The following is a 15,425-nucleotide window of genomic DNA, read 5'->3' as shown; positions in this document are numbered from 1 at the left end:
TATGTGGCTGTGTGCATGTGTGAGTGTATGTGTATAAATTTAGGGTAACTGATTGAGGTATTACCATTTAATGGATGGGAATGTTGAGGTACAGTAAAATTAAAAGATTTGCTTAAGTTCTCATTAGCTGGTTTCATTTTACTTATTTACAATGTCTATCAATCCCTTTACTTCCAAAAAACAATTTGTAATCACTACAGTGCCAATCAGGGATAGTGATGAGTGAGGTGACTGGTCTAGAGAAACTACTACTCAGCTAAGTTGCATAGATGGGGAGGAGTAAGGTGGCCAAATAGTTCTGCATTTAGGTCCTGGCCCTGTAACCTTGTGAATGTCAGACAAGCTCTCTAAGCCTCAATTTTCTCATCTGCCAAAAGGAATAAAAACAGAGTTTGCCTCGCAAAGCTGATGTATGAGGCTTGAACAAGATAACTTAGTTAAAGAGTTTATCTCAGTGTGCGGCACGGCCAACATTGGTGGATGGTGGCTGTGAGTGAGCTCCTCAGGAGATCCAGAGTTCAGCCTCTGCTTTCTTTAGTCCTGTGTGTGAAACTATTTTTAAGAGCACCACACTGGCCTCTCTTAATAAAATAAATACACCATAGCTCCAAAGAATTCCAGAGGGTTTTTGTTTTTAAGACATAGGGATCTGGCTTCCATAGGAAGAGAGAAATCTGTGAACCCATTCACAGTGACAGAAAAACCCTGCTTTAAACCTTTGTGCTTATGTGTCGTCATCTCTCCCTTGCAGACCTGCAGCTATTGCAGAATGTTCTGCCCTTTTAGATGGCAGGATTACAAGAATGTATAGTTTAAACTTTGTGTTTTGCAAAGGATGTGCGTTATTTTCTAGTCTGGGAAACTTCAAAATAAATTAGCTGCTGTGTTTTCTCTCATTAAGTAAAGGCAAAATAAGTTCTAGTTGTTTTTTCTACCAATATACAGCTTACATTTTAATTAAAACAAGAACCAGGCTCATGGCCAGAGGGAAAAACCATGGAATAGAAAGCCTAGACTATGTAATAGGGCTATAGCTAGAGAGTAAGGAGAAGAGTTTGAAACTGGGCATCTTTTTCATAAACATATTTTTCAGGTGTAATGTGCAGTTTCCTCCCCCTCCTGCCACTTAACCAGGAAAGAGGCTTAGGGGCTGTCAGAGATGGAGGTTTCTGGTATCAAAAAAAAAAAAAAAAAAAAAGAAAATTGCATGTTCATGGGAAACTACATTTCTTTTTATGCCAGTGAATTAGCACGTTGAACACATCTTTATTTTTTCATTTTTAGCATTTGAATAATCTCCACTTAGCCCTTAAAGAAGTTGTAACATTCATTGCTCCTAGTTTACCTAAACAGCCTGAGAACAATCATTCCAGTATTTAAGAGGTTGTCTCCAGTTCTTTTTCCATATAATCATTAAGTTAGAACAATATGATTCTGGCTTCACTAAGGTATGAAGTCTGGATCACACTAAATTACGATAAAATAATCTATGTTGTAGAGGTTGCCAAAGTAGAGCGTCTTCAGTTTCAAGTGGATTTAAATAGACTAGGATTTCTTATCCTCAGTACTACCGACATTTTGGGCTAGACAATTCTTGTTGTAGGGGATTGTGCTGTGCATTGCAGGATGTTTAGAAGCCTCTCTGGTCTCTACCCACTAGATGCTAGTAGCAACTCCCCGGTATGACAACAAAATATGTCTCCTGGTATTATTAAATGTTTCTGGGGTAGGGGTGGGTCAGGTAAAATTGCCCCTGATGTGAACCACTGCAATAAACTATATTCATCCCGGAGAAGCAGTAAAGTGTTGTGGCTAAAAGTAAATACTCTGGAGACAGAATACACCTAACCAGCTGGGTGACCCTGGACAAATTACATAAAATCTTCATGCTGCAGTTTCCTCATCTGTAAAATGAAGATAAAAACAGTAACTTTAGAAGATTGCTGTGAGGATTAACCAAGATAATGCCTGTCCCATGGTAAATGTTCAATAAACATTAGCTATTATTATTATTTCATCAATTACTATGAAATTTCATAGAATTTCAGATCTATGCAATTTCAAAATCTGATATAAGTTTAAATGCAGGTTAAAGGACCAAACAATTGAAACATGTTTAAGAGGGAAATTTTGGGTGCAGTTACACAATTACAGATGGATATCTTTGTTTATGTTTTAGAGTGGTCAAGTTATAGACACTCAACTATTGCATAATCCTGTAGCCTAGTTTGCTAAATGGTTTTAGTTATTGCTTAATGTATTTTATTATCTTTCAAGTGGAGATTCCCAATTCATCAAAATTATGGGCTGCTGCCAGATGATTCTTCTGTAAATACAACTGCTCTGTTGTATTAAAAAAAAATCTTGACTTTATGCCTAGTGTTTTCCCTTGAGTTCTTTCTTCACCATTGGTCATATAAATATTATTGTATTATTCAGTGAAATAATAACAAAAGCTACCATTTTTAAGAGCAACTTACTGTGTGCCAAGCTAAGTGTTTCACATATATTATTATTTTACTCAATCGTCACAACAACCTAAAGTGTATCTCAGAAAGGTGAAGTTAATGTGCTATTCAGCCAGTAAGAGTCAGAACAAGGTAGGAACCCAGGTTGGCTGCTTTCAAAGCCTTTGCTTTTAAAACACAACATTATTATCAAAGTTCGGAGAGCTACCACCTAACTCCCAATCATAACACAGTTTCCCTTTCTACAACACCTTCCATCCTACCTACATACACCCATGCTATCATTCACATTCCTTGCTTTTCCCCACAATGGCTGTGAGGGGAGTGATCATAAAAGAACCTTGCTTTGAATACTTCCAAGTCAAGCATAGTGACTTAGAGAGAGAAAGAGAAACAGAAAGAGAGAGACAGAGAGAGAGTGGCAGACAGACAGACACATAGACAAAAATATATCATGGGAAGGAAGAAGCTCACTCCACATTGGTTTTAATGAGGACTAATAAAAATTGTCTGGAAGCTGAAATAGGCAAATGATGAATTCACATTTCTCTGGTACAAAAAAAAAAGACTCATCCAAGTTTGTATAAAATAGGTGATTTATCAAACTCATCCCAGTAATCCAATTATTGTGTACAGTATGCATATTTTACTTCAAGGTAAGGAGTAAAGTAGATGAATAAACAACTGCCAGAGGCATGATAAAGTAAGTTCATCATTTTGAGACAATTTTAAAGTGGTGACTTTGAGTGGTGACCCATAGCTCCAGGCCCTGAGAGATCCATGGAAGATAAGGTTAGAAGTTGTGAACTTGAGGGTCCTGGAAAGAAAACTTGTATGTCTAGCTCAGAAACAGGAAACTTCTCATCACATACTCTGAGAGTTAGCCAGTTTTGCTGGGGCACTCCAGGCCAACATGTTTGCTAGCGTAGCAGAATTGATTATGTGGTCCTGGATAAGGCACAAGCAGCTCAAAGCAAGATGCATGTAGACAATCCATTCCAAGCAGTCCTGATTTAAGCAGCAGGAAGTTTGTGGCTGTTATGGGAATTAAGAGACTCATCAGCCCACAGTATTACAGGATTAAGCAGGACCTCAAGTCAGCTAGTCCAGTCCTTATCACTGCACGAATTTTCCTTAATATTCCTAACAAGCTTACAATCTGTGCTTTGATATCTACAGTGATTGGAAAGATTCTTTTTATTGCTCATCAATTAATAAATTCCAACTTGGCTATTCTTTAGTCAGTGTCCCTGTGAACTCTAGAAAATGCTGGCTGTGGAATAGCCAGCCACATAAGATAATTTGGAATTAACTCTATGAAAGTGGCTGCATTTTATAAGTATACTCAATCAATAGTTTTGACAACATTGGAACACATTAGGAATGAAAGGCTCATTGAAGTTAAATGACTCATCTTCCAAAACACACACTTAGGGAAGATTCACTTCTTGGTCTAAGAGATCCCCCCAAACCACACTGAGTCTGCCACACAGGATTTCTGCTGTGAATTTCTAAATGTAGTCAGAAAAGTTGAGGATATATAGACTATAATGGAGAAGTAGGCTATGAAGTTGAAGGCAGATTATCTTAAAAGCATTTCTTGTATACGGTAGTACTTACAGATATGTCATCACTAAAGTCAATTTCATCCAAATCAAGGTATTCAGGGGCTTCCATTATTCTTCCTTGCACATTTTGAGTATGGTCAAATACTTATAAATTCCTGAACGAGACAGAAGCAGAAAAGAAAGGCAAAAAAATTTAGCCGTTTTACAACCAAAAGTAATGTCTATATTTAAACAAATAAGATGAGAAGGGTTATTGGGTGCTAGTGTTGCCTTGGAGCACATTTCCTTCCTTCAACTGTCCACAGCCTGGCTTTCCAGAAGCAGCAAACACAGCGTCTCCATGGTCCCCAGTGTGGCTCCCCAGTGGGCACTCAAAGTCGTTTGCTTTATTTGATATGTGCCTGTTTGTCTTTGCCAGAGCAGTAACTTGGGTCAGAATCTCCCCCTAGAATCAATATTGGAATTCACACCGACTCTTACCACAGCCAGGGTAAAAGGCAGGGCTTTGGGAAATGGGGAGCCAGCCTGGAAATCTTAGGAAAGCCATTTTCAAATGTTTCCTATGGGCATATCCTTGGGTGTTGTACATGGAGCAATGAATACTGCATCTCCACAGGAATAACACAAGACAGATACCACTAACCAAGAGTAATGGATATTTTAGAATTTGTAGCACAACCTCCAGTTCACCCCTCAAAAAGGAAGAAAGAAAGAGGATCTAAGTGCAGATTTAAACCTCAGAGTTATTGCACTGCCCTCTGCCTCAAACAGCTTTGCCTGACTGTGCCATAGTGACCTGATGCAGGCCCCAGAACGTCTTCAGTCAGCTCTTGCCTCAGGGCCGCCTGGGGCAACCCTTTAAATCTATCACAGTAGGATACATCACCTCCCACTTCATTTTCCCATCACTTATCATCATCCCCATCAGCGGCGGCAGTGGCACCTACAGATGTCAAGAGCAGAAATATAGATCTCCTGACAGCGCCTTGGTGTGCAGTTATCTTCTGCAGCACCAACTCTCAGATAGCAAAATCAGCTTCTGCTTCCTGCAGCTTGTCTTTCTTATTGTAAAAATTATCTTACGTACCCAGATTTGAGTATCTGAAATAATTCATTTTGCCCTCTTTGATTCTCTAATCAAGGTGTACCTTGCTGAACAATAAGGAGTGCATTACTGGAAAGTGAAAATACATCTAGCCTGATGAAAATGGGCCTCCTGATAAAATATTGAAAGTGTAAAAAGACCTACTTTTTAAAAGGAAATTTGTTCTGAAGGCATTTGTTTTCCCTCAAGTTGAGCCATTCTTTCTTTTTTAAGCTCTGCAAATGGTATAATTATGATAAACAGAAAAAAAAAACTTGCCATTCCTTACCTCAAACCCATCACTTGATTTAATTTTCCTGTTTCCTGTCCTTTTTTTCCCATATGTATATACCATTTTTAAAGTCTTAATTACAATAGATACAGAGTCCATCCAAGAAAGGATTAGGATGTTACTTCCATGTTTAAATGAGATTATCCATTTAGCAAATGTTAAAAATTCTTCTGAAATCACAGTAAGGCTTACAATGAAAAGAAAACCAACTTGTATTTGTAAAAAATATTTAAAATCAGAAATTTTATTATTTGTAGAAATCTGAAAATAGGTTATCAAACAAATTGCTTGGTATAAAAATGTCACTTTTCTTCAATTTACAAAGATTTTCAGAGGAAAATATACGTACTCTGCTTGGAAATTACTCAAAACAACATTCTCTCCTACTGTGATGGATTCTGATACAATCCAGACTCTTTGGATACTAGCGTGTTCACTAGGAGACTTTCTTCCAATCCAATTTCTTTTCACGAAATCTGTACTCCGTGATGAACTTTTGATTTACAGACTCTGTTCCCACGGCCTTGGTGAACAACACAAAGATGATGCTGGGTGCCAGGATATGGTACAAACATCAGCAGTAACACGGAAATATGGGGAGATGAAGCAGAGAAACATGCATCGGAGCTGGGGACCAAATGGATCTTTAAATAAATGAAACTATAAAATGTGGATGAACATGTCTTAATTAAGTAAATTAACAAATAACCATTGCACCCCTGTTTGAGGTGCTCCAACAATATAGACAGCAATATCCAGTTGAGTGTAGCCATTCCAATAGAATATAACCAGCGGATAATAACTCATGGCATCACAACAGGAATCTTTCTATTTGCACTTGCAGGATGGTAGTGAGGTTCTTGATTCTATAGGCAAGAACACAAGACTTACAACAGGTGCAGCTCATTATAGGAAGTCTTGGGCCACTGCCCATATTTATTTCTGTGGATTGGATGGCCCCACCTTAGACTAAGGCTCCTAGGCATCTGGAATTTGCCTCTACTTCCCAGCAGGCCTCCACATGCTATCTCCTTTAAGATGTCTCATTCTGTTCATGATCCAATTTATTTTGTCTGGTTTCAATGCTTGTCTCTTTCAGGGTGCCACTTTAAGAATATTTACATTCTCAATTATAATGTGCAGAAATCCCCGTGGTTTTCCAATCCTGACTACATTCCCCAACATTAACTGCTTCTTTACAGGTAAGAGTGAGTCTGCAGTTGTCCCAGTGGCCAATACAATGCCTCCTCTTCTCTCATCTGCCCTTCCACCAAGCCTCTGGCACTCTCAGGCACTCTTTTCTAAGGAATCAGTGACAAGATAGGAAGCAATAAGGTCAGGTTAGAGTAGCTGCTGCAAATGATCAAACATGATAAGGACAATGAGGTGAACTGTGGTTGCTTTTCTCATCCTGCTCTTCTGACACCTCCCACTCTGCACACCAATCCACTATGGAAACCAATAAGCCTTCTTTCAGACCCATGGCAAACATGCTCTAAAAGAAAGCACAGCTACAGAGGGCATGCACTGGAGGCCTGTGAGCTGAATCTGGCCCACAGATGTGATTTGTTTGACCCCAACAGTGTTAAAAAAAAAAAAAAATTGAATCAGTTGCCAACTTGCAGACCTTCGGTGATTTCACATAAAATTCTGGATTTCTGGCTTTGCTTTAAATACCTGAAGCTCTGGCAACAGGGGTCTGCAGTCCCCATGGCAACAACTGGCTGGAGCTAAGCCGCAGCTGCTCCTACCTGTCCATGGGGCCTGTGCTCCGCATTTTCCCGGAGCCTCTCCAAGGCTGATCTACTCACCGACATGCCTTGGGGACATTTGAGTGTTCGACCCTTCAAAGGAATTCAGTATTAAACAATAAGTACAACCATTACCCCCAATTTTGTATTGGTGCCTCCTGCCAAAAATGTTGACTTCATTTGTATTCTAAGATTTAATTTGTATTCTAAGATCATTTTAAATTCTCATACCACAACAGCAACAAAATAAAATTTCCTACAAATAAACTATTGGCACATCATAATTTGTGCTTTCACAGAATGTCCACTTTATCTCTTAGTACTAGGAAAAGAAAACCTTTGCAAACTTAATAAAATGTTACGAGGTGGGGATTATGTTTCCTTCACTTTACAACTGGGGGAAGGAAGGGTTCTTCTTGCTTTGTGTGATTGGTGTGGATTTACATGGTGACACTTCACTGCTGTGACTCCAGGGGAAGGGAGGAAGCCGTGCCAAGTGCAAACCCAGAAAAAGTCCTGAAGCCATCCTCTGTCTGGCCCAAACCGGCAGCTGGGAGGCAAGAGAGCCAACCTACTGAGGCCAACAAGAGTGGGTTTATACCTAAGCAAAATACATTTTTTACGCTTTCCAGAAAGGGCAGGCCAGCTTAAAATCCTTTATGTAGGGTCGGGCATGGTGACTCACACCTGTAATCCCAGCACTTTGGGAGGCCGAGGTGGACGGATCACGAGGTCAGAAGACCATCCTGGCTAACACAATGAAACCCCATCTCTACTAAAAATGCAAAACATTAGCCGGGCGTGGTGGTGGGCACCTGTAGTCCCAGCTATTCGGGAGGCTGAGGCAGGAGAATCACTTGAACCCGGGAGGTGGAGGTTGCAGTGAGCCGAGATCACACCACTGCACTCCAGTCTGGGTGACAGAACGAGACTCCGTCGCAAAAAACAAACAAACAAACAAAAATCCTTTATATAGGATTTTTATTGCTATGCATCATAGGCCCCTTTTGGATCTCAGGACCTAGTCATTTGTGAATCTGAATTTCTCCCCCATGCCATCAGCCCTGACCCTACAAGCTACAATCACTTGTTCCCAGGTTTTCTAAGGCCTTCCGAGGGCTTTCTTTTGCATGTAAGCCCCTCTCCCCACAGCACACCTTTTTCAAGATTTGTCCACCATGAGTATTGTCCACGGATTGAAATCATCCCATTTCTTTTTACTGGCATTGGCAATTCTTGATTTGTTATTTATTTAGGCAGGTATGTTACGTGTTTTAATTTTTTTTTTTTTTTTGAAGTGGGGAGAGATGAGATGCCAGGGAGGGTGAGTTCAGAAAGGTAAAGGAAACATTTTCCAATGGTTTAGCTCTCCCAATTTGGGTAGGAAAATTGATAGAGAGGGAAAGAAGAAACAGATTAGAATGTGGGGACACAGGGCTGGGCTGCTGGGAACTATATGCTGTGCAGAGACTGCTAATGACAGCTTGGCTCCCTTCTTTGGATGTGCCCACAGCACTGGGAGAAACCTTACTCAAACTCCAAACTGATGCCCGGCTTTCAGAACAAAACAAACAGCATCAACTATACTCAATGTTTGTAGGACTCTTCCTACTCTCACAGAGTTTTGATAAACTGCCAAGAGCAGAAGTCCCTCCAGTGCCTATTAAAGTGTGTGTGAGGGGCTTATGCCCCTAATGGGTCTATCAACACCATGTCACCTTCTCATGAGTGACCTCAGTGATGGCCCAACTGCTACCTTCCATAGAAGTTTCCTTTTGGGAGAGAGCTCAAAATAACTGAGAACCACATTGCATAATAAAAAAATAGACAAGCAATTAAAAAATAGCCTCCTTGCCACCCCCATATTATGATATTCAGGTGACATTTTTAATTTTTTTGTTGTGACTGGAAAACTGACTTTGAAAATAATTCCAAACGAAGACTTCCAAAAATCTGTTGCATAATGGCAGCATCACTGGAAAAAGCTTATAGTGGCCAACAAAATTTCCTTGAGAAACTACGCTCATTTTAGTGTATGCATTCTGGTGTGCTTGGCTCATAAAAGGCACATTGATTTGTGACTACAGTCACATATCACATAAATTGCTCTACTGAAAAATTTTTAAAAATGTATTGCCTCACTCCATTTTACAAGGAGTCAGCTTGGACTCATTCTGAAGGCTCATGTTACACAGATTTCTCCTTTTCTGCCAAAGTCGCTATTGCTCCATTTACCAGTATACTATGAGGCCTGGTAATTAAAAGTAAGTTGGATTTGTCAAAATAAATGAGCAGAGTACATTCGGTGATGAGGTAACTTCAATGGATTTGTGTTACAACTTATTTCTTTACCTTTTAATATACCAGCTCTTAGGAAAACACAGCCGCTCCCTGCACCCCTACACACACACACACACACACACACACACGCGTGCGCACACGCATGCCTGCCAAATTTGTACTGGGTAAAATTTTCAATTTGAAAGCCTGGACATCGATATTGGGCTTACTTTCTTCAATATAAAAACTTAAAATGATCACAAAATAAGTACTGGAAGGTCTGGGTAGAAATGTTGTCCCCAGTTGGCTCAGTAGCTTGGCTGGCAAGGAAGCAACTCATTCCAAATGTTGGATTTGGTTTCTTTCACTCTTTGATTCAACAGTGGCCAGAAGCATGGCGGTCAGTAAATGCCTCATCTTGAAGCAGAAAAATGATAGAGGCAAGAAATTTTTACTGGAAAGAGGCAACTGAAGGAGAGCCAAGAAGTACACATGAACAAAGAAAAAGCACAAGCCCTGTGGACTTTATCCACTTCTTCATTAATGGAATATTCTGGATGCATGTGGTGGATAAGACCTACACTAGTCTCCACACCAGGATGGAGTATATGGTACCAGGGGAGACAAACAAGAAGGCATGCTATTACAATATCATGTGATGCTCGCCAAGACAAATAAATACACAGCAGGCTGAGGCACCCAATCTAGACCTTGGAGATAAGGGAAGTCAGCCTGGCAAAGATGAAAGCCGAAGGATGGAGGTGTGAACGGGAAGGGAGTGGTTGGGGCAGGAGGAAGTGTTCCAGTTGTCTGTGCTTTCAGTATGGGAACAGGCCTGGAAGTGAGAATTCTGGAACAGAATGTCCAGAAAGACGCATAACATTGATTTAGCATTGATTGCTGTATTTTTGCTCCTGCAAAGCGGTCTTGAAGGGTGATGGTGAGGGTGGGGTGATAAATAGGGATTGTCAGGGGAGTATTTCCAAAGCCAGAGTGAACACAGAGCACATCTTGGAATGTCAAATTTCTGGCATGTTTGTAAAAATACAAGTGAATGTTTGATATCAAACAAGGGACTTCAGTGTAATATATTGAGCCTGCTCCAGCTCCTAGAGGAGAGCCTGCATTTCTTCCCTGCTGTCCTGAAGGAAACACCCACAGAAAAATTTGTGAAGAAAACTCTGTATCAAGATTTAAGACTGGGTGCTATTACATATACTTGCTCACTTAGTCTCACACAGATGCTGGGAGACAAATGTCATTATAATTTCTTTTGTGGAGACAAGGAAACCAAGGCTCAGAGAGGTTCTGTAATTGCCTCAAATTCACGCAACCAGGGCTTCTGATTTTAAGTCTAGTATTTTTCTCTCCTACTTCAACTTGCCAAAATGACAAGGTAAAGCAACACTGCCTCTGTGTCATTTTATTTTTAAGAATCATCTTCACATTTTTAAGCTCAATTTATTTACTGCAACCTGTGATGGAGGCAGAAGGTATGCACCATAATTTGTAATTTGCAATCATATCTTTCATATTTTACAGATGGCAAACCTCAGGAATATTCCATCCAAGGTTATGCACTACTAAGTAGGGGCAAAGCCAGCTAACAGAAATCATTTCCTGCTAACCAGTCTAGTGCTCTTCTGACTTGCCCTGGACTGCTCTGAATCATGGGTGTGTCTTTGAACCATCTAGGTCAGAATTCCAGACATCCCTAGCCCTGAATTGTATTGTTTGGATGTTCATGAACCTAACTCCAAATGAATTACCCTTCTTTCCTGGAGAGATTAAACAGAAATGGTAGACATCATCATCATCATCATCATCATTAACAAAACGTGTATAGACTTTGTCTCTCTAACACACCTTACCCACAGGTATCCCTGAACTAGTCTATAAGACAACATATTCCATAGCCAGTTGGTTTAAGTCTTCAACTTCACCTTTAAAGAAAATTGGATTATGACCATCCTTTTAATGTCTTATTAAAAAGGCAAGGAAGACAGCACTGTTTTAGGCACTGTTTTAGAAAACTTGATTCTGGGGATCAGGATTTCTCTGAAAAATCCCTGTAAGGATTGGTCTTTTTGTAGTTTTGCCCTTTAATTTATACATTAAAATTCTTGCAAGTGATTTGGAGGTCATTTCATGGTTTCTGAAACCCAAATATTGAGAACAAACTAGCATATACCTGAACTTGAGAGCTTGGAGAGACTAGTTTTTAAGCCTAGGGCAGATATACATATTTTATGTACCTTTAAATCTGATCTCTCCAGGAGCCAAGATGGCCGAATAGGAACAGCTCCGGTCTACAGCTCCCAGCGTGAGCGACGCAGAAGACGGGTGATTTCTGCATTTCCATCTGAGGTACCGGGTTCATCTCACTAGGGAGTGCCAGACAGTGGGCACAGGTCAGTGGGTGCGCGCACGGTGCGCGAGCCAAAGCAGGGCGAGGCATTGCCTCACGTGGGAAGTGCAAGGGGTCAGGGAGTTCCCTTTCCGAGTCAAAGAAAGGGGTGACGGACGCATCTGGAAAATCGGGTCACTCCCACCCGAATATTGAGCTTTTCGGACTGGCTTAAAAAACGGCGCATCACGAGATTACATCCCACACCTGGCTCGGAGGGTCCTACCCCGCGGAGTCTCGCTGATTGCTAGCACAGCAGTCTGAGATCAAACTGCAAGGCGGCAGCGAGGCTGGGAGAGGGGCGCCCGCCATTGCCCAGGCTTGCTTAGGTAAACAAAGCAGCTGGGAAGCTCGAACTGGGTGGAGCCCACCACAGCTCAAGGAGGCCTGCCTGCCTCTGTAGGCTCCACCTCTGGGGGCAGGGCACAGACAAACAAAAAGACAGCAGTAACCTCTGCAGACTTAAATGCCCCTGACAGCTTTGAAGAGAGCAGTGGTTCTCCCAGCACACAGCTGGAGATCTGAGAACGGGCAGACTGCCTCCTCAAGTGGGTCCATGACCCCTGACCCCCGAACAGGCTAACTGGGAGGCACCCCCCAGCAGGGGCACACTGACACCTCACACGGCCGGGTATTCCAACAGACCTGCAGCTGAGGGTCCTGTCTGTTAGAAGGAAAACTAACAAACAGAAAGGACATCCACACCAAAAACCTATCTGTACATCACCATCATCAAAGACCAAAAGTAGATAAAACCACAAAGATGGGGAAAAAACAGAACAGAAAAACTGGAAACTCTAAAATGCAGAGCGCCTCTCCTCCTCCAAAGGAATGCAGTTCCTCACCAGCAACGGAACAAAGCTGGATGGAGAATGACTTTGACACGCTGAGAGAAGAAGGCTTCAGACGATCAAATTACTCTGAGCTACGGGAGGACATTCAAACCAAAGGTAAAGAAGTTGAAAACTTTGAAAAAAATTTAGAAGAATGTATAACTAGAATAACCAATACAGAGAAGTGCTTAAAGGAGCTGATGGAGCTGAAAACCAAGGCTCGAGAACTACGTGAAGAATGCAGAAGCCTCAGGAGACGATGTGATGAACTGGAAGAAAGGGTATCAGCAATGGAAGATGAAATGAATGAAATGAAGCGAGAAGGGAACTTTAGAGAAAAAAGAATAAAAAGAAATGAGCAAAGCCTCCAAGAAATATGGGACTATGTGAAAAGACCAAATCTACGTCTCATTGGTGTACCTGAAAGTGATGGGGAGAATGGAACCAAGTTGGAAAACACTGTGCAGGATATTATCCAGGAGAACTTCTCCAATCTAGCAAGGCAGGCCAATGTTCAGATTCAGGAAATACAGAGAACGCCACAAAGATACTCCTCAAAAAGAGCAACTCCAAGACACATAATTGTCAGATTCACCAAAGTTGAAATGAAGGAAAAAATGTTCAGGGCAGCCAGAGAGAAAGGTCGGGTTACCCTCAAAGGGAAGCCCATCAGACTAACAGCGGATCTCTCGGCAGAAACCCTACAAGCCAGAAGAGAGTGGGGGCCAATATTCAACATTCTTAAAGAAAAGAATTTTCAACCCAGAATTTCATATCCAGCCAAACTAAGCTTCATAAGTGAAGGAGAAATAAAATACTTTACAGACAAGCAAATGCTGAGAGATTTTGTCACCACCAGGCCTGCCCTAAAAGAGCTCCTGAAGGAAGCGCTAAACATGGAAAGGAACAACCGGTACCAGCCGCTGCAAAATCATGCCAAAATGTAAAGACCATCGAGACTAGGAAGAAACCGCATCAACTAATGAGCAAAATCACCAGCTAACATCATAATGACAGGATCAAATTCACACATAAGAATATTAACTTTAAATGTAAATGGACTAAATGCTCCAATTAAAAGACACAGACTGGCAAATTGGATAGAGTCAAGACCCATCAGTGTGCTGTATTCAGGAAACCCATCTCATGTGCAGAGACACACATAGGCTCAAAATAAAAGGATGGAGGAAGATCTACCAAGCAAATGGAAAACAAAAAAAGGCAGGGGTTGCAATCCTAGTCTCTGATAAAACAGACTTTAAACCAACAAAGATCAAAAGAGACAAAGAAGGCCATTACATAATGGTAAAGGGATCAATTCAAGAAGAAGAGCTAACCTAAATATATATGCACCCAATACAGGAGCACCCAGATTCATAAAGCAAGTCCTGAGTGACCTACAAAGAGACTTAGACTCCCACACATTAATAATGGGAGACTTTAACACCCCACTGTCAACATTAGACAGATCAACGAGACAGAAAGTCAACAAGGATACACAGGAATTGAACTCAGCTCTGCACCAAGCGGACCTAATAGACATCTACAGAACTCTACACCCCAAATCAACAGAATATACATTTTTTTCAGCACCACACCACACCTATTCAAAAATTGACCACGTACTTGGAAGTAAAGCTCTCCTCAGCAAATGTGAAAGAACAGAGATTATAACAAACTATCTCTCAGACCACAGTGCAATCAAACTAGAACTCAGGATTAAGAATCTCACTCAAAACTGCTCAACTACATGGAAACTGAACAACCTGCTCCTGAATGACTACTGGATACATAACGAAATGAAGGCAGAAATAAAGATGTTCTTTGAAACCAACGAGAACAAAGACACAACATACCAGAATCTCTGGGACGCATTCAAAGCAGTGTGTAGAGGGAAATTTATAGCACTAAATGCCCACAAGAGAAAGCAGGAAAGATCAAAAATTGACACCCTAACATCAGAATTAAAAGAACTGGAAAAGCAAGAGCAAACACATTCAAAAGCTAGCAGAAGGCAAGAAATAACTAAAATCAGAGCAGAACTGAAGGAAATAGAGACACAAAAAACCCTTCAAAAAATTAATGAATCCAGGAGCTGGTTTTTTGAAAGGATCAGCAAAATTGATAGACCGCTAGCAAGACTAATAAAGAAAAAAAGAGAGAAGAATCAAATAGACACAATAAAAAATGATAAAGGGGATATCACCACCGATCTCACAGAAATACAAACTACCATCAGAGAATACTACAAACACCTCTACGCAAATAAACTAGAAAATCTAGGAGAAATGGAAAAATTCCTCGACACATACACTCTCCCAAGACTAAACCAGGAAGAAGTTGAATCTCTGAATAGACCAATAACAGGAGCTGAAATTGTGTCAATAATCAATAGTTTACCAACCAAAAAGAGTCCAGGACCAGATGGATTCACAGCCGAATTCTACCAGAGGTACAAGAAGGAACTGGTACCATTCCTTCTGAAACTATTCCAATCAATAGAAAAAGAGGGAATCCTCCCTAACTCATTTTATGAGGCCAGCATCATTCTGATACCAAAGCCTGGCAAAGACACAACCAAAAAAGAGAATTTAGACCAATATCCTTGATGAACATTGATGCAAAAATCCTCAATAAAATACTGGCAAAACAAATCCAGCAGCATATCAAAAAGCTTATCCACCATGATCAAGTGGGCTTCATCCCTGGGATGCAAGGCTGGTTCAATATATGCAAATCAAT

General features: G+C 40.9%; 1 protein-coding gene across 13 annotated transcripts in view; it reads right to left on the bottom strand.

Annotated features, from left to right (window-relative positions):
• Positions 1-15,425, bottom strand: part of SNCAIP (synuclein alpha interacting protein) — a 152,702-nt gene that overhangs the window by 68,787 nt on the left and 68,490 nt on the right. For 12 of the 13 annotated variants that reach the window (XM_055386543.2, XM_055386536.2, XM_055386540.2 and 9 more), the window contains one exon: positions 4,089-4,191. In XM_055386543.2, the coding sequence (XP_055242518.2) occupies positions 4,089-4,145 (57 nt within the window). In that variant the 5' untranslated portion in view covers positions 4,146-4,191. Of the gene's footprint in view, positions 1-4,088; positions 4,195-15,425 lie in introns of those variants that run through there. The other variant, XM_063706724.1, reaches the window with a different exon arrangement.

Source organism: Gorilla gorilla, chromosome 4 (genome assembly GCF_029281585.2).
Source record: "Gorilla gorilla gorilla isolate KB3781 chromosome 4, NHGRI_mGorGor1-v2.1_pri, whole genome shotgun sequence".
Classification (NCBI taxonomy): Eukaryota; Metazoa; Chordata; class Mammalia; order Primates; family Hominidae; genus Gorilla; species Gorilla gorilla.
Note: the sequence above shows the minus strand (reverse complement) of the source record. Positions and strands in the feature narration are given on the sequence as shown.